The 17,784-nt window shown below is 46.0% G+C and overlaps 4 protein-coding genes and 1 non-coding gene across 7 annotated transcripts in view; 4 read left to right on the top strand and 1 right to left on the bottom strand.

The window, feature by feature from the left end:
• Nucleotides 1–965: 965 nt before the first annotated feature.
• On the top strand, nt 966–5,379 carry ccdc14 (coiled-coil domain containing 14). Its single transcript, XM_047031412.1, has 11 exons — nt 966–1,090; nt 1,412–1,467; nt 1,605–1,674; nt 1,879–1,951; nt 2,151–2,281; nt 2,423–3,437; nt 3,534–3,669; nt 3,858–3,940; nt 4,039–4,182; nt 4,281–4,386; nt 4,479–5,379. Exons 1-11 carry the CDS (start codon nt 1,061–1,063, stop codon nt 5,164–5,166), a joined length of 2,532 nt encoding a protein of 843 aa, XP_046887368.1. The 5' UTR covers nt 966–1,060; the 3' UTR covers nt 5,167–5,379.
• A 179-nt stretch (nt 5,380–5,558) lies between these two features.
• LOC124475035 (SOSS complex subunit B2-like) lies at nt 5,559–9,170 on the top strand. 2 transcript variants are annotated; one of them, XM_047031538.1, is made up of 7 exons: nt 5,559–6,219; nt 6,396–6,513; nt 6,714–6,760; nt 6,847–6,938; nt 7,022–7,093; nt 7,170–7,254; nt 7,481–9,170. In XM_047031538.1, exons 1-7 carry the CDS (start codon nt 6,211–6,213, stop codon nt 7,703–7,705), a joined length of 648 nt encoding a protein of 215 aa, XP_046887494.1. In that variant the 5' UTR covers nt 5,559–6,210; the 3' UTR covers nt 7,706–9,170. The 2 variants fall into 2 exon arrangements, with proteins under 2 accessions (XP_046887494.1, XP_046887495.1); XM_047031539.1 differs by having other exon boundaries at nt 5,559–6,513.
• On the top strand, nt 5,931–6,012 carry trnas-cga. The gene has a single exon. It is a non-coding gene; the product is annotated as a tRNA-Ser (tRNA).
• Nucleotides 9,171–10,404: 1,234 nt separating the features above from the next.
• gja1a (gap junction protein alpha 1a) lies at nt 10,405–13,542 on the bottom strand. The gene is made up of 2 exons (XM_047030853.1): nt 13,308–13,542; nt 10,405–12,774 (listed from the first exon to the last, which is right to left on the bottom strand). The coding sequence occupies exon 2, from the start codon at nt 12,756–12,758 to the stop codon at nt 11,670–11,672; it is 1,089 nt and encodes a 362-aa protein (XP_046886809.1). The 5' UTR covers nt 12,759–12,774; nt 13,308–13,542; the 3' UTR covers nt 10,405–11,669.
• A 1,059-nt stretch (nt 13,543–14,601) lies between these two features.
• Nucleotides 14,602–17,784, top strand: part of fam184aa (family with sequence similarity 184 member Aa) — a 23,247-nt gene continuing 20,064 nt past the window's right edge. For both annotated transcript variants that reach the window (XM_047030852.1, XM_047030851.1), the window contains exon 1: nt 14,602–15,331. In XM_047030852.1, coding sequence (XP_046886808.1) covers nt 15,146–15,331 — 186 coding nt within the window. In that variant the 5' untranslated portion in view covers nt 14,602–15,145. The remainder of the gene's footprint in view (nt 15,332–17,784) is intronic.

The raw sequence follows: 17,784 nt of genomic DNA, 5'->3' as shown, positions 1-17,784 counted from the left end.
ATGCTGTAAAAACAGCTGACATTTTTAAGCCGTGGGTTACCTGGGAAGAAAGTGAAACGGCGCTAGTGTCAAGTAAAGCTAGACTGTTTACATCCACAAACAGATGAGGTTGCCATGCAAACCGTGACTTTTTCACCATCTGGTTGAGACAAGTCACACACAGACACCCAGCATGACTCGAGTGTGTGCATCCTTTAAATTGCCTTTTGCTTTTTGTCATTGTTATTTGTCTGGGCGATTTTATTATGCATCCCTTTGACGAAAGCGCTTCACGTGCAGCTGTGGAGACACGATTTGATCATCGATGCCGTTTTCTGCTCGTGGCAGACTCCCTCCACTTCTTGAAGTGTTGTTGAAAGCTGAAAACAAAGTATGATTGTTGGTATTAGTTCAACTTTTTTTACATGTTTCATATGAAAGCAAATCAGTGACATCATGTTTTAAATTTTAAAAGGCATTGAGTAGCTTCGATTTTTTTCGCCTCGAAATTTGGGGATCTGAATTTTAGGCAACTGTTCGAATTTGAGATGTTGAGGATTTTTTTTTTAAACATAAATTTATATTTAATTTTAAAGACATGAATTCAAAACCCATAAATTCGGTGGTGCTTAAATTTCAACATGAAGTTTTCAATGTCTTTTAAGATTCAAAATATTATGCTACTAATTTGCTTCCATATAGTTTATAAAACGCAGGGCAACATTAATTTTCGGATCACACACATTTTATTCCGGGAAATTACTAACTCAAACCGCGAATCCAACTGGATTTATTTTAATCTCCATGGTGAATCAAAATTCAGCGTCCTCACGAATGTTAACCATTTTGAGTGACGTGAATCGTATTCAATGGGAAACGTTTCCGCTATGACATCAGTTTACTTAAGCCAATGATATCCTCCGAAATCCGAAAGTATTATTTTTATTGGACAACTCCTAGTTTACTGTTTTAAACCAACCCCCAACTTGGATTTTAAAAATGACAACATTAGCCTACCTGTTAGACCGACCGGTTCATTTGAATAGTACAATAGTTTCGGTGAGTTTTGCTCAGGATTGTCATGACAAGACAAGGACCTACAAAATACAAGGTAAGCATTTACGACAATTTATACCCGTTGTATGCATGTACAAACAGTATCTTGGCTTAGCTAAATTAGCTCCAATCCACTAAGTTTAGAGTAGTTCGTAATAGCACACTATCCTAGGTAAAGTAGCACTAGTAAGCTAGCTAGCCCACAAACAAAATGTAAAACATTGTGTTATGACACGGACAGGCACGTGAGAACCATTACATTTCCTCTTTTTACCACTTACCAATACTGACTGCAACACGGAGTGACTGCAACACAGAGGTGATGGCATTCGCATTACAATACAGTTGAAAGTTAAAATACCGTTTTGATTGACAGATGGTCTCATCTGGGAGACTCACCGGATTAGGACGTGGCCAGGCAGCAAGGAAACGGTGAGCGACTGGGTGCTTTACCCCCTTAGTAACCAGCTCCAACTTCACCTTGTCCCTACATACACACTTATCCTTTCCTCCGTCTTAATATAGTTGAGAAGCCGCGATACTGTCCTAATGTTCTCCTTGCTTTGCAGAGTAATTGGGAGAACTCAGCGCTCTGCCGAGCCAGCCTACTCGCTTTATTCCACTGACTCTGAAGAGCCAGTAAGTTTTGGCGAACAGTCAATTAAACGTTAAATTTGTATTGCCACAATCGTATTCAGAAGGAGTTCATTATTGGTCGGTGTTATCCAAAGAGGCGAACAGGAAGGACCTGCGACCTCATGATCTACTGTCAAGTACCACTAGGCTATACCTATCTAGAATTATTCTATTTTTTACTCAACCTCTCTTTATTTTATTTTGCAGGTCGCTACCATAAACAAGGGGCTCGATCGATGTGCTGCCCTTCTTGATGGTATCCTGCAGGCAGAGACAACAGGTACACACAGTGGGCTATCACACCCATGAACTGAATCATGTAGGAATTACTGCTGTCTCAGACCTGGGACCTTAAAACACATTCCAGTATTTAACTAGTATTTTTTTTTGTCTGTGTAACCACTAGGAAGGACCTGCACAATGAACATGTGTTCTGGCAGCTCATGTCTGTGTGTGTTCTTGTTTGTGTGTGTTTATAGAAGCCAACACCAGCTCTGCCAGTGTGAGGAAGGGAGATGTGGGCCGGGTCAGCAGGCCTCTGAGCACTGTGGGCAAGCAGCGAGGGGACACAGAGAGGAGGAAAGTTAAAAAGCCTGGTGCGGAACTGGGAGTGAATTTTGTAGATTGTTTCCATGTGTGTGTTGTGTTTCTGTGTGTGTGTTGTCTTTCTGTGTGTGTGTTGTGTTTCTGTGTGTGTGTTGTCTTTCTGTGTGTGTGTTGTGTTTCTGTGTGTGTTGTGTTTCTGTGTGTGTGTTGTGTTTCTGTGTGTGTGTTGTGTTTCTGTGTGTGTGTTGTGTTTCTGTGTGCACTAATTAAAGACTCTGCCTCTGTAGTTCCAGCTCCGGTGCATAAAACAATTTTATCATCTCGGGTGAATCCTGGGGAGAAAAACAACGATCCAATCAGATCGTGGAAACCAGGCACCAGGTTTAACTGTCGCCTCACCACCTCCACACCCACCTTCAGCCCAGAGAGACTCACCTCCGATGGGACTGGGACCAGGGCGAACAGGCCTCCCTCAGCACCACCAGGCCAGCACAGAGACCCCGTCCACAAAGGTGCACCAGTCCTCCAAGGAAATGCAGTGTTGTCGGCCTCCGAGGATGGACCTGCCATGTCTCTCTCGTCTGCCTCGTCCCCAGCCCCCTCTCTCTGTGGAGCGCAGCCTTGCTGTGTGTCTGAGGTGGGGCCTCCGGCTGCTCCTGGGGGTGTTGGGTCGGGTGGTGGGCAGTGTCTCGGTGCTCCCAGTCTGGGAAGGCCAACCCAGTCTCCTCCCACATCCTCCTGTGGCTCTGAAGTCGGAAAATCCTGTTCTTTGGAAAGTGTCTTGTGTCCTCATTCCCAGTCCAAGCCTCATGTTCACCCTGTACCCAGCTCTGGAGCTCTCGCTCCTCTGGCAGCCCTCTCCCAGCCCCAGCACCCCCCTCACCCTGGGGCCCGCTGGGCCTATAGAGAGGGTGCCGCTGGTGCTCCTCCAGGCAGAACAGAGGAAGAGGAGGGTGAAGACGTTCCCACAAGAGACACCAGCGCACAGACCAGCTTAGAAAACCCCACCCCTGCGGCCTACACTGTTGCAAACTCATGTGTGACGTGTACAAAACCACACTCTCACCTGGGGTCAGAGCCTGCACAGTCAGCAGACACACACCCTGGACCGCCCTGCCCCCTGCTGAGCTCTGAGGCCCGCAGTCCAGAGAAGGCTGCTCGGAAGGTGATGACTGTGCAGTATCTACTTGGGGAACTGAAGGCTCTGCTTGCTGGCCAAGGTAGTCAGTCAAATAAATAAACAAACAGTGATATGAAATACCCTGGGAAATTGAGTAAGTTAACAGTAGTTGACGTTTGAACTTCCCCTCCTCTAGATGGTGTGGCGGAGCGCTTGCTGTCTGATCTGGAGCAGATGGTCTCTTTGCTTCCTGTCATGGTCAGCTCCAATGTGCAGGCGGAGATCGCTATGGTCCTGCAGCCTCTACGCAACGAGAACGCTCAGCTTCGCAGGTGAGGGCGACTCTGGATCTGTCAGCCTCTCCTTGTATCCACAGTATCGTGTAGGTGGGGTTTGATTCTGGACCTCTTGATCTGCAGTCAAATGTTCTAACCACTGAGCTGTACCTGTCCCCCAACCACCCAGTCTATCACATAGAAGAGAGATGATGTGTGTTACGTTACTGTGTGTGTCTGCTCAGGCGTCTGAGGATACTGAACCACCAGCTGCAGGAGAGAGAGAGGGCAGAGAGGGAGGCCAGGTCGCTGCTGTGTGACTCTGAGAGTAAGGCTGCAGGTTTCTCTGCTCCTGTGATATGGATGTATATTCCTTCCCTCCCCCATGAAGTGTGTGTGTGATCTGATTGGTGTTCCTCCTCCTAGTGATGACCCTGCAAGGGGAACTGAGTGACGCTCAGGCTCGTATCCAGGAGCTTCACGATGACAACACCCAGCTACGGCAAGCCCTGCAGGACACACAGACCCAACTCCAGAAAAGCAAAGCTAAGAACGATTGCATCGGCAAAGGTAGCAAAAGGTTCTCTTAATTCTGAAAGGGAAACTTGGTTCTGCACAGATTTGCAAATCAAACTCCAAATGGAGTTGACTGGCGTGTGTTTGTGTAGAGGAGCATGCCTGCAGGCTGGAGGAGTGTCGGAGGGAGAACGCTGCTCTGGGTCTCGTTGCCCAGCAGAGGCAAGCAGAGGTGGTGCAACTACAGCAGCTCCTCAGGTGTGTTTGGATTCAGAAACTCGCATTCACCAACTTATGAAGGTAATGAATCACAATTTACTTTCTCGCCATCCTCCCCTTCTTTCCCTCAGAGTTGCACAGGGTCCTGTGTTGGAGCCTCCAGCCGTGAACACCTCGCCCCCCTCCCAGCGGGGCCTCACCAGACGGGCCCTGGACCAGCACCAGGACCAGCAAGTGTCTGCAGGCCACGGCTCGGACGCTGTCAGCCTCTACCTCAAGTCCCTGGATCAGAAGAGACCCGGTTCTCCACCCTGCAAAGGGCCCAGACAGTCAGCAGATCAGGATCTGAGTCTGTGTGTGTCTGTGGACCACAGCATCTGGAGAGAGGGAGAGGATGGGGAGACGAAGCTTGCCCAGAGGGAGGATGTGAGGTCGGCACTTCCTGTAGCAATGTCACAGAAAGGGGGAGGAGCTCCGGCAGAGGCTTTTACAACGGGTCATCAAAGTCTCGATGGACTCCTGAAGGCATTCAACCAATCGAAAGAACTCCCCTCTCGCCTCAACCAATCCAACGTCCTCTTTCCTGGTGGCCTTGTGTTGTTCCCAGGGTGTCGGCAAGGCCTGGGGACGGGGACGGCTTCAGAGCTTGAGTCCTCCCTCTTATCCAGCGACGGCCGGTCGCTACGGTCGGATTCCAGCGGCCTGACGAGCTCGACCTTTGACACGCGCGATGAGCAGGAGTTCCGGGATGGGCTGGCAGCCTTGGATGCGAGCATCGCTAGCCTGCAGAAAACCATCCAGCTGGATTTGAAGAAATGATACACACACACTCTCTCGTACATTCAAACTCACACTCATACACACGGGTCATTTAGACTCACTTGCATGCGCACATACACACACACACACTTACTTGATCAATTATGCATCTTTGGTAGCTTACTGGTCTTGCACACATTCATTACCTCAGACTCGTGCAGCAATCGCACTAACGCCTTATATTTTTTAATCTGTGTTTAAATAAAATATTGTTATTTTTTCCAAGTGTTTGTTGATGGCATAAGGGGAACAGTTTCCCCAGTGAGCCGTAATCGTGAACGAGGCCAACGATGAGAGCTGCAGCTAAAGAGGGACGACTTGCTAAGTTTCGTTTTTTTCAAATATTGTAAATACGGAGTGTCATACCAACGTCCGCCATGTTGTTACATGGCGTTGTTACATGTGCTACAATGTTTACATATGGAGTGTCGGTTGGATAACATATTTGCCAACTTTGGCAATATTTTATACAACTATGGCAAAGCATTGGCTAGGACGACGAATCTCGAGGATATAATCCAACCAAGCAATTTGTGGTGTGGATGCTACAAGCATCTAGTTAACTCGTAGCCTATCGCTAGCAAATTGCTAGCTAATTCAGCTATGCTAGCTGGCTACCTAGCCAGCTCAGCTGACTGAATTTATTTGAGAACCCTAAACTAAATATGAAGGATATAAAATGGGACGATATGAAGTAATCAACCTTTCATCTTTCAATTTAATCAATGCTTTTTTAAGTAATTTGGAGCTACATCTAGTACTCAGTCACGGTGGCCGAGAGGTTAAGGCGTTGGACTCGAAATCCAATGGGGTTTCCCCGCACAGGTTCGAATCCTGTTCGTGACGATGTTTTTTCTTGAGTTATGGTGTTGGACTCGAAATCTAAATAGGCTTCCTCGCATAGGTTCGAATTCTTTTCGTGACGATGTTTTTTATTGAGGAGTTATGGTGTTGTACTCGAAATCCGAATAGGCTTCCTCGCATAGGTTCGAATCCTGATCGTGACGATGTTTTTTCTTTTTTCTTGGAAAGACACGCCTTAATATGTTTACTGTAGGTGCAAAACCTAGCTAACTACTTTCATACTCAACCCGATAAAATGATGAGGCTCTTTTACAAGTTGAAGTGATTATTTGTATTACGGTGCCTCGTGCCAAAATGTCCATCTTCCGTTTGCTAACAGCTGAAGTTGGTTGATGTGCTAATTGGATACTTCTTTAATTGTCTAGTTGGCAATAGTCTCCCAAACCATGACTGGAGTTCTACCGCACGAGAGCCTATTCTTGATTAAAGATATTAAACCAGGACTGAAAAATATAAATACAATCTTTATTGTGTTGGAAATTGGTAAGTGATGCACAGTAAGTTTGCATGTTGGGCTAAGTGCTAGGCTACGTAATTCGGGGAAATGGATGTGTCAAGAGAACTATTTTGCTTCGAAGTTATTGCCGGTAGTATTTGGAGATTTTAAAGGACGTGCCGACCAAACCACCGTGCCTCAATATTAAACGGGTCACTTGGCACCTTGTCACTCACTTCTCCTCTAGGAAGGGTGTCAAAAACTAAAGATGGCCACGAGGTTCGCTCCTGTAAGGTGAGACATCTTCTCCTCACTATGCATAATTTAAGACCATTATTATAAAAAACTTTCATACCTACTTTGTCTTTCATGGCCACAAGGTGGCGGATAAAACCGGGTGTGTATCTCTATCGGTGTGGGATGCCGTGGGAGGACTCATCCAACCGGGAGATGTACTGCGACTCACACGCGGGTATGCACAAACATCAGTTAGCACTTCGTTAACTGTCAGGAAACGGCAGTCGATTTGACCAAACCCGCGTGACATGTCTGCAGGTATGCGGCACTATGGCAAGGCTGCCTGACTGTCTACACGGGTCGGGGAGGAGATCTGCAGAAAATCGGAGAGTAAGACCAACGCATCACAACAATCAGGCTAACCAACATTTCTTAATGTCAGTTTAGTGATTGAGTGTTGTCGTAGGTTTTGCATGATCTTCTCAGAGGTGCCAAACTTCAGTGAACCCAATCAGGAGGTTATGGCGCATATTCACCAACTCAACAGACCCGTAAGACCAACGCGCAAATACCAATAGGCCTATTAATATGTATTCATACTCGTACTTATTAGTTGCAACCTAATCATATGTCCCCGTGTGTCCTAGGCGTAGGTCATACATCCTTATAACAGAGTGACTAAGCACACCTGCTGCTCAATTATTCGGTTAATATTTAGCTTTTTCTCGTAACGTCCCAACATTTCATGTATCGCACTCTCATCTTTTGTCTCTCCAGAATAGAGTGGAATCTGTCACAAATACACCTGTCAATCAAAACTTCACCTCTGCCCCCGCCCTGACATACTCGTCCAATGGCAGCACGCCGCTGTCCCGGGACCTGTCATATGGAGAGTCAGGAGTGACCGGGCATGGCCGAGGGAGCCCCGGCTGTTCCCCCAAGAATGCAGTTGGTGTTTGTAATGCAAGAGATCCTCGCCAGGCAGTAAAAAGAAAGAGGTGAAAGTACTGTCACTATGCCAAACTGATACAGACCCGATATTATATTGATCTTTTGTGCTTTACCGTTTGTGAACACTAGATGGCGTCCGTGTACAACTCAGAATTATTCTTTTTTTTTCTTTTTCTTTTCTTCTCGTAAATAGTTTGAAGGGCTGTGAGTGAAGTGACGATAAAGTCGGCTAAAGATGTCATAGCACTTAATAATTAAACCGCATCCAAAGGAACATATTCACTCATTTTCACGTTACTTTGTCCCATCTCTACATTCTCTGTTAAATGTAAGATATCATTTGTTGAATGCAGCGACACTGAGACCAAGAAAAAAATCCTATAGGACACAAAGTGGGCTATATAGTATCGTATGACTTTAAATCCACACTTGCGTAGCACAATTACGTTTAAGCAATCCAAAGGACTGTGACTCCCGGTTAATCTGACAACCTGTTATTATATGATTCATGAATATTCCCATGGTATTAAGTCCGCGTTTACTGAGCCATTATTGCATGTGAAAGGAGTTACCCAGGGATGGAGCTTATTGGATTCTAAACTAATATCACATCAAAGGCTATCTGGGGGTACTTTTCCATAGCGGCAGTGAACTCGCTAATGATGTGTGGAGATAAGGCCTCCTGCCGGGTGGCCCGAGGTTTTACTTTTCACCCTACATTCACATTCTTTGAATGTTTTGCTAATTTATTTTAAATAAAAACAGACGTACTTAATCCCCATGATTACAAATGCATTAAAGGTTCGTACTTTTGATACTTTTATTACAATAAGTACATTTCTTCTACTACAATTATTATATGAATCGACTTAAATCTGTATCTGCAGGCCTGCCTCGTTGGAGCACCTTATTGCTTGGAGGAGGAACAGCTAATTAATCAAACGTTTCTATGTCTAAGTTTTAGTGTGATTATCATAGGTAGAACAAGAACCAATAATAATTGGCCAAAGCAATTGTAGGCAACAGGTGATTAATACCACATGTAACGTCTTCATCTGCGGTCATGCTACACACAATGGGCAATAAAAAGCCACATTTTACAGTCAAGTAAATGATCTTGGCTTTCCTCTTTGCCTCAGGGTTTAATCATGGAACACAGTGCTGCTGAAGTTAGCACCGTGAGTTGACTGAGTCTAAATGTTACTGGAAGACAAACCTCTGGAGAGCTGCCAGTCAACAGTGTGTTCTTTGTACATAGTTGACAGCTAGCGGTAGTGTGTTCTAGTCTGTGGTAATGGCTAAGGGACTGCTTGATAGCTGCTGGTTTCCATTACTCTGCTGGTCTGAATGGTATGTCCGGTTCGAGGTTTAACAGGCAGCCAAACGCCAGGGGGAGAGCGAGGCTGGCCTCTCCCACAGTTGAACCCCTTTCCTGGGACGGGAAAGTGTGGCCACCTTGCCCAGGCAACGTTCTGGACCTTTACAGACACAAGATGAGAAAGGGTGGAAGTGTTGATTTAGAGCGTTGAGGGAGGTGGAGAGGGAGGGATAGAGAGAGCTGTATGTTGGGAAGGAGGAAGAGGGGGAGGGGTGTGTGTGGGATAGTGGAGGATGTGTGCAAAGAGGAGGATGACAGAGAATGGGTGAAGTGTGGGAAGAAGGGTTGAGAAATGGTGGTAGATAGAGGGAGGAGAGGAGTGGTCACAGAGGACAGTGCCAAGGTGCTTTCAGATTCAAGATTTGTGTCTTAAAACCATTTGTGAAATACTTTTGAACAAATCTCTACTCCCTTTGTTAAAACCAAATCGAAAATAATCTCATTGTAGCCCAGTTCCTGGGAAAAAAAAAGTTTACTGTCAAGTTTGATCCATCTCCTTCTCCAACTTAATCACTTACAAGACAGAGATGTTTGTAATGAACTGCTGTATCTACAGCAAATAAATAACAAGCCCTAAGCTTAGTTTCCATTACTGCGTGGCATAAAAGACCAAAAGAGATTTTCTCTCATGGTGCTGGCTCCTGGCCAAGCATACAAGAAAACAGCTTTCCCTCCAGTTAGTCATTAGATTCCTGCTCTTCTCAGAGCATACACAGCCCCCCCTCAGTGCAAACTCTCATGGGAGCGACCCTTGTGTATAACAACGCATTGATGCATTTCCTTCCACTGGAAGCTGATTGAACCAGACGGTTGCGCGGGCTGCTGCACGTAGTAGCTAACCCAAACACAGGCGGCACGGAGAACGACCGTTTCGATTGACTCATATATTACGAGTTTAATGAGTCGAACTTTCCAAACGGTTAAATTCTAGTGAAGTGACTGGTTTGGCGGCTATTTTTAGGTGGGTTTTGCTATTTGTTTTTCTGTGTTTGGTCGGTCAGTGACAGCGCGCCCAGAGGCTGTGGTCTCACGGGCCTCCAGTCAGCGGAAACGGCACATCCCGTAGAGTCAGAGTTTTCCACTGTTCTGGGGACAATGGGAGGGCCTCAGAAGGGGTCTTCCTGACTGGGCTATCTTAAGCCCTTTGTATGAAAACACAAACCTACCTAGCATGGCCACTCACACATGACAGGATACAAACAATTTAAATATGTTATGTTAAAATTGAAATACGATGTACTGATTTGCATCACACCTAAAATACTAACATCACACCTGGTAGTGGATGAATTGGACATTTTTAAAAGGTGATTGACATCCTTTTAAAAACAGAGATATTCAACCACTTAATAAAGAAATACAGCAAATTAGACACTTACTTGGTATAAAACGTAACATTCACAGACTGGAAAGAGCCCTTTGTTTATACACAATTCTGTTCCCTGTCATAGATCAGAACAATGCTAACTCACTCTACTATGTTTTGTAATGATCCTGTACTTAAGTGATTGCAAACATTCGGTTCTTTTGAGCTTTAAGTTGTATGAGTTATATGTTTAATGGAAAACCTTTACAGTCTTTCATACATAAGATTTATACGTTACGTAAAAATGGTATCAGATTCAATGTGACTGTTGGTGTTACAGAGCATGTTTCAGAAACATTCTGACTTCTCCATTCCAGACCATCTCTCTTCCTCCACCCTGCCAGATGTGGTGAGCTGAGCCTTGCCCAGACATATGTTTTTGTTTAGCTTTGTGAATAAATAGAAAAGTTGGAGGGCAGAAAAATCACTGGATCATTTCACTTCATTTAACTTTCAGCCTTTTTAAACTGCTTGAAACATTCATTTATCATCAAAGGGAAGTCAATCGGCTGTTGATGTTGCACACAAATGCAGTCACAGTCTGTGTCTCTGGCCTGAAGATTAAGGAAACACACAGAGAAGCAGGAGAGAGGAGGTGTTGAAGGAGCCTGCTCCTCTGCTCTTACAGAGAGCTGGGAGGGAAATAGTGAGTCTAGAGAGAGGAGGAACTACACACACCTTCCCTACTGAGCTGTGTATGTTTGTCTCACAAGATCTGTAGTGTTTGCCTCATGCTTTGTGCTGCAGGAGAACACGTTCAGTCGTTCAGTTGGGACACAAGAAGTTGCTGCGTAAACCTGGCTGGATTAAAGACATTCTGGAGCTAGATTAGGATCCATTCAAAGTCTATCAGGATATCATAAACATATCGCTCACTAAAGATACACATCTTTATCCTTTTGACAGACATTATCAACATGACACTAATAAATATTTACCTATTCATTAAACAAGAACAACATTTAGTACAATAACAGAAATACTGATCGTTGGTATGTATATAAACAGAAAGACATAGTGGAAGTTTTGGCAACATCAAGTATTTCCTTTGGTCTTAATGACAACCCCATTGTTATTGAAAACCTGTGGTTGAAACGCACCCACGAGAGGGGCAGTCTTCTCTGGAATGTACCTCCAGAAGAGCACCTCCTGAACACATGCTCTACAGCTCCACTCATTTCATTAACAGTCAAACGGAAAGTCCCGTTCTTCATTAGCCAACAGATTCCAGCTGACCTCGACCCTCCTAACCCGTCGAGGCCGGCGTCCGGTCAGATGTCCAGGTCATCCGGCCGGGCGCGGCTGCTGGCCCGGCTGCTAGGCCTGGCCTCGCTCTGTTTCAGGAGGTGCAGCTCTTTCCCCACGCTAGCCTTGTCCGGCAGATCAAAACTCTGTCCCTGGCAGTTACTCTGGCCTTTGTGCCCCAATTGGTTTTGTTCCGTGCTATAGTTAGTCCAGTTTTGCTCGCTGGCCTGCTTGTGGTAGTTGTTGCAAGAGTTGGTCTTCTCAGCCGTGTCCAAGTTGTAGCCCAGGTTGGACATGGGCGCTGAAGGCGGGCAGCCATTGCAGTAGATGTAGGACATGTCCTGGGTACTTGGCCTCAGGTCACTCTTCAGTTGGAAGTCATCATCCGGACACTTCATCCTGTCTTTAATCCGTTTGAAAAAGATGTAAAACAGCTCGATGACGTTGAGGGCCAGAGAGATCAAGGACACCACCAGCATGAACACGATGAAGACCGTCTTCTCTGTGGGGCGGGAGAGGAAGCAGTCGATCTTGTGCGGGCAGGGGAAGCGCTCGCACTCGTACACGGTGGCCAGGCTGAAGCCGTAGATGTACCACTGGACGACCAGGAAGAGGACCTCGAATCCGGACTTGAACACGATGCTGATCACGTAGGTCTGGAGGAGGGCTCCCTTGATCTTGAACTTCCCGTGCTCCTCCAGACCGTGCTTCACCTTCTTCCTCTGGATCTTCCTGAGAGCGGCGTCCACCTCCCTGCCCTGGGCCTGCAGCAGCCTCAGACGGGCCTCCTTCAGGCTCAGCTTCTCCTCCTTGTGCATCAGGTAGAACACGTGGCAGAGGTACAGCAGCGTGGGCGTGGACACGAAGATGATCTGCATCACCCAGAAGCGCATGTGAGAGATGGGGAAGGACTTGTCGTAGCACACGTTCTGGCAGCCCGGCTGCAGGGTGTTGCAGGTGAAGGCCGACTGTTCGTCGCCCCAGGCCGACTCAACGGCCGTGCCGAGCACCAGGATCCGGAAGATGAAGAGGACGGAGAGCCAGACTTTGCCCCCCGCCGTGGAGTACGCCTGCACCTTGTCCAGGAGTTTCCCCAGAACACTCCAGTCCCCCATTCTGGATCAAGTCTACCTGGAGAAACACGGTAAGAGCTTTGAAACGACAACAAAATAACAAATGTACTTTCACCGTCAACTTTCAACTGCACATCTAAATAACTTGATAACCAATTTCGCATCAGTAGTTCCATGTTAAAATGATTCTTTGTAGCAGGCATGAAGGCTCCCTTGAGCAGACTTCAAGGATCAGCACTATTGATGATAGTATTAGTTAGCCTAATACCCTTCTAGCAACAGCATAGTCAACGCTACCAAAAAAAATGTGTTTCAAATAATATGACCACCCTAATGGTTAATTGAGTTAATGAGTAACTCCTACTATCACAACCACGATGGCGTTTACTTTGAAAACATGAAAATTAATTAAGGTCTATTTATAGTCGGATCTGAGAGAAGAGAGTAGCCCTTTATGTTGTATTACAAGTTCCAATGGTAAAATAATAACGATTGCATAATCCGTTCTCTAAATGCGCATTTCGACATTAAATAGGATACATCAATATGAAGGCTCAATTTCTCTCAACTTTAGATGTCTTTTACACTTACCTGGAAGCCGCCGAAATCATGTAACGGGATAAAATGGTCCTCGCCCAAAACTGGCCGTTGAAAATTTTAAGTTAAAGCCTTAAAAAATATATCATATTATTTAAAAGAAAAGATGACCATAAGCAAGTAATTTTACGTCGTAGCCCGACTAAAGTTAGGAGACCATCCTTAAAGCTATTTAGGAGTCTTAACTGGGAGTTTGGTGGTGCTCGGAAAAGTTTTGAGTCACCTGATTCCTGACGTAGGAAACTTCTACTGGATCTCTGGGTTTTTTGTTGGTCTTTTGCTTGGTGATGCTGTGGAATGTCAGAAGAACGTCGTACGTTTAGAAACTAGAAATGGCGCCATCTCGTGTCCAGTTAACTCACACTCACTGTAACGTCAGGACCCTTAACAGGGAGGAACAAAGGAAGGATACTTCATAAACAACTAAAATGTATCATATTATGACCATGAGACATGAGAATGAAATAAAAGGAACCCATTAGAGATTAAAACATGTTTTTCTGCACAGTGTTGAGCCATGTACGTGGCTGCGATGTGATTTGACACATTGAATTTCTCGGGCCTCCCCTCCTCATGCCGTCTGTCACCGCCTGGTGGCATCATAAGAAATATAATCTCTCCCAACAGGCCAAATTCGGTTTCCCCACTACCATTCCTGACAGATGAAATTGACAGATAGTAAATGTGAATGCTCTACATCTAAACTATGATGCTCTGACCAAGCACGGGATAGTCACCGCTATGAGGGTCTATGGTCAGGTTAATCGTGTTGACTTTATAAAGTTGGCCTTCACCGGGGATGTGTTGGGGACTGGGTCTGCACACACGATCGAAGTGAAATTGAATCTCATCAGCAACCTGTTGTATAGGCCAAATTTAGATTATATTAGGTCAACTATAATTAACCGAAACTGAAGATCGTTTTTACTTCTTCAGAGTAAACATCCACGCGCTGCTTGTGCAAATCCTTGTCTTGATTTGTTTTACTCCAACTATATCTATACAACCAGCAACTAATTTGGTAAGTGTCTACATCTCCCATTGCACCAGATGGATCTAATATTTCAAGTAAATTGAAATATATGCATTTTTCAAGATTCAATGACTTGAGTTAAGTTTTTTTTGGTTCTTTGCCAGCAGATGTAGCCTATTTTATGACCAGTGAAAAGGAACAGCTGGTTAATGATAGTATTCTGTCAAGCATCGCCAACGTCAACATCTATCGCATAGGATTTACGTCACCTACCGTAGTGTGGGATAAAATTGCCATATAGGACAACAGGATGAGGCTGCTTGTGAGAATGTATGTGTACAGAGTAGGCTAGGCCCTAGTACAGGGTTTAAATCATTTTAAAGGGGGGTGACTAACGCAAAAATACAACTAGCCTACATCTCAACATGGATAACGGATCAACGCTAACCCTGGTGGGATGTTCCGTCGCGTTTACAGATGCTGAACTAGGAATGGCCACAAACGTATCTTCGCCACAGGAATGAGCTGCAATATTTGATCATGATTTGTTTCACATATTTTATATTTTGTGTTGGCGATTAGAAATACAGCTGCACGTTGCGTAGAATTGCAACCTGCAGAAGAATTTTTTGCTCCTAAAAACAAAATTGTGTATAGAGCCGCGCACAGATTGCAGAAGATGTTCTGTGCGCGAGCAGATGGAGACGGCTCGGTCGCACCGTTACAAGATGACGCTATGGCTTGACGGGCTTGTCGTTATACAGTGGGCTACCGACTAAACGGTGATGAAACAACGGAACATGAAACTGGATGTTACGAATAGTTTTTGTACTAACTGACCGTCGTGAATTAGTTGAAGATGGCGACTGGAACCGGTTGGCAGCAACCGTACAGTACCTCGTCTGGCAACCCATCCGTTATAACCGGAGCAGGGAAATTTAATTCATCCCCAACGTCAAACATGTTCTACGACGGAGGATTATCGTTGGAGTACACTCAAGACCTCCATCTGAAAATGAGTAAGAAAATAGCGCAGCTTACAAAGGTTTGTTGGCTATTCACTCTTGAAAGGTGTTGCAAACGTGCCATTAGAAAATTATGTAACTAATCAGGCCACATTTGCAATTGATTATAACAGACGTTAATTGAAATAAACTTGAGGTGGTGAGTCTCTGCAAATTAGAAAGGAGAGAAAGAATTCCGAGGGTGGTCATAATTGTCGTTAGAGTGCATTGTCTTTCTGTATGCTAAATACTCATTTTGTAGACCGTTGTCATATTATTGAGTTTGACTGAGAAATCTATATTGAAAAAAATATTGAACTACCAGAGGCTTCAACTGTCAGAGAGGTAATGTCCGCACCCCCTCCTCCCCTCCTATTCTAACGCTGAATGTTCTTCTATTAAATGACAGTTTATAGTCAGTAGCTTATCCCATCTAATGGTGATGAACTGAAGACGAAATATAAGCCATCTCGTGAGAGCCCTAAGCCATCTCGTGAGCCCTAAGCCTTGTCGCAGTGAAAAAGAGTAAAAGTAAGACTTCTGTATTTATGGAAATCTCTCATCATTGAGACTAATTTGCTGTGATAGAGTAGCTGGATTGGTGCCTAACCTTTTTTGTGTTTGATAAGAGTGCAGGAAGAGGACATAGTTGAAGGCACTTCAAACCGTTTTTTAACCCTTGCTACGATCTGTGTAAAACATACATGGCATTCTGTATCACTCCCTCCCCTTAACACACTTAAAACGGCATAGTTCAGTAATTAGTTCTTCATATTACGGAATAGTTTATTTTGAACAGTTATGACAAGAAAATAACTTTCTCAGCCAAAACGATTTGACAGTTGCCATCCAGTTTCAGCAGAGCTAATGAAAGAGGATCTGAGGGTTGTGTTTGTGCTTGGTGGACGTCAGTGTTGAGAAGGCCTGCTGGGGTGAGGAGTGACTGACACAGAGACAGCCTGACTGGGACTTTAAAGGATCACCTGACATCTGCCTGTCAGGGTGAAGTCTGGAGGGCTCAGACACTAGAGGATCTCTTTCACAATTCTCTCCCTCTCTCTCTCTCTCTCTCTCTCTCTCTCTCTCTCTCTCTCTGTCTCACACTCACTTCCTCTGTACTCTGTCCAGTCTCTCTCTGTCACACCAACGACACAGCTTTGGTCACAGTATATTCATAACCACACCGAATAATCTGATTGCGTAACCTCAATCCAAGATAATCAATCAAAAGTGACTAATGAGCTCTGTCTTAAACTCATTAAACACTATATATGTTTCATCAGCCATTGGGAGCAGAGAGGAGATGGAAGGAAGGAACACAAAGATTGCCAGTAGCAACTGATGAAAAATAAATAAATAACGGAGGAATTAAGATAGAAAATGAGAGCAATTGACTGAGGGTTTTGCGGCTGGGACTGTTGAAAATCCCCTGAGCAGCCTAGCAGGGCTGGGGTCCCAGCAGGGAGGGACGTGAGGGGGAGACATGAGGAGGGAGAGACGTGAGGGGGAGAGACATGAGGAGGGAGAGACGTGAGGGGGAGAGACATGAGGAGGGAGAGACGTGAGGAGGGAGAGACGTGAGGGGGAGACATGAGGAGGGAGAGACATGAGGGGAGAGACGTGAGGAGGAGAGACGTGAGGGGGAGACATGAGGAGGGAGAGACATGAGGAGGGAGAGACGTGAGGGGGAGAGACGTGAGGAGGCGAGACGTGAGGAGGAGAGACGTGAGGAGGGAGAGACGTGAGGGGAAGAGACGTGAGGAGGGAGAGACGTGAGGGGAAGAAACGTGAGGGGGAGAGACGTGAGGGGGAGAGACGTGAGGGGGAGAGACGTGAGGAGGGAGAGACGTGAGGGGGAGAGACGTGAGGGGGAGAGACGTGAGGGGGAGAGACGTGAGGGGGGAGAGACGTGAGGGGGGAGAGACGTGAGGGGGGAGAGACATGAGGGGGGAGAGACATGAGGGGGGAGAGACATGAGGGGGGAGAGACGTGAGGGGGGAGAGACGTGAGGGGGGAGAGACGTGAGGGGGGAGAGACGTGAGGGGGGGAGAGACGTGAGGGGGGGAGAGACGTGAGGGGGGGAGAGACGTGAGGGGGAGAGACGAGGGGGAGAGACGTGAGGGGGAGAGACGTGAGGGGGAGAGACGAGGGGGAGAGACGTGAGGGAGAGACATGAGGGGGAGAGACATGAGGAGGGAGAGACATGAGGAGGGAGAGACATGAGGGGGGAGAGACATGAGGAGGGAGAGACATGAGGGGGGAGGGACATGAAGAAGGAGTGAGATGAGGGGGGAGAGACATGAGGGGGGAGAGACATGAGGGGGGAGAGACATGAGGGCGGAGAGACATGAGGGGGGAGAGAAATGAGGAGGGAGAGACATGAGGGGGAGAGACATGAGGGGGGAGAGACATGAGGGGGGAGGGATATAAGGAGGAAGGGAGAGATGGAGCATGGTCCGTACGTAAAACATTAATTAACTTTCCACATGCACCA

This window comes from Hypomesus transpacificus, chromosome 12 (assembly GCF_021917145.1).
Source record: "Hypomesus transpacificus isolate Combined female chromosome 12, fHypTra1, whole genome shotgun sequence".
Lineage (NCBI taxonomy): Eukaryota > Metazoa > Chordata > Actinopteri > Osmeriformes > Osmeridae > Hypomesus > Hypomesus transpacificus.
Note: the sequence above shows the minus strand (reverse complement) of the source record. Positions and strands in the feature narration are given on the sequence as shown.

Bases quoted from the DNA above. Each gene is read 5' to 3' on its own strand.
- ccdc14 (XM_047031412.1), top strand. From the start codon at position 1,061: ATGACAAGACAAGGACCTACAAAATACAAG. The intron at 1,468-1,604 runs GTGAGCGACTGG...CTTGCTTTGCAG, and splicing joins GGCCAGGCAGCAAGGAAACG to AGTAATTGGGAGAACTCAGC. The intron at 3,438-3,533 runs GTAGTCAGTCAA...CCCCTCCTCTAG, and splicing joins GGCTCTGCTTGCTGGCCAAG to ATGGTGTGGCGGAGCGCTTG.
- LOC124475035 (XM_047031538.1), top strand. The intron at 6,939-7,021 runs GTATGCACAAAC...ACATGTCTGCAG, and splicing joins GTACTGCGACTCACACGCGG to GTATGCGGCACTATGGCAAG. The intron at 7,255-7,480 runs GTAAGACCAACG...TTGTCTCTCCAG, and splicing joins TTCACCAACTCAACAGACCC to AATAGAGTGGAATCTGTCAC.
- gja1a (XM_047030853.1), bottom strand. From the start codon at position 12,758: ATGGGGGACTGGAGTGTTCTGGGGAAACTCCTGGACAAGGTGCAGGCG.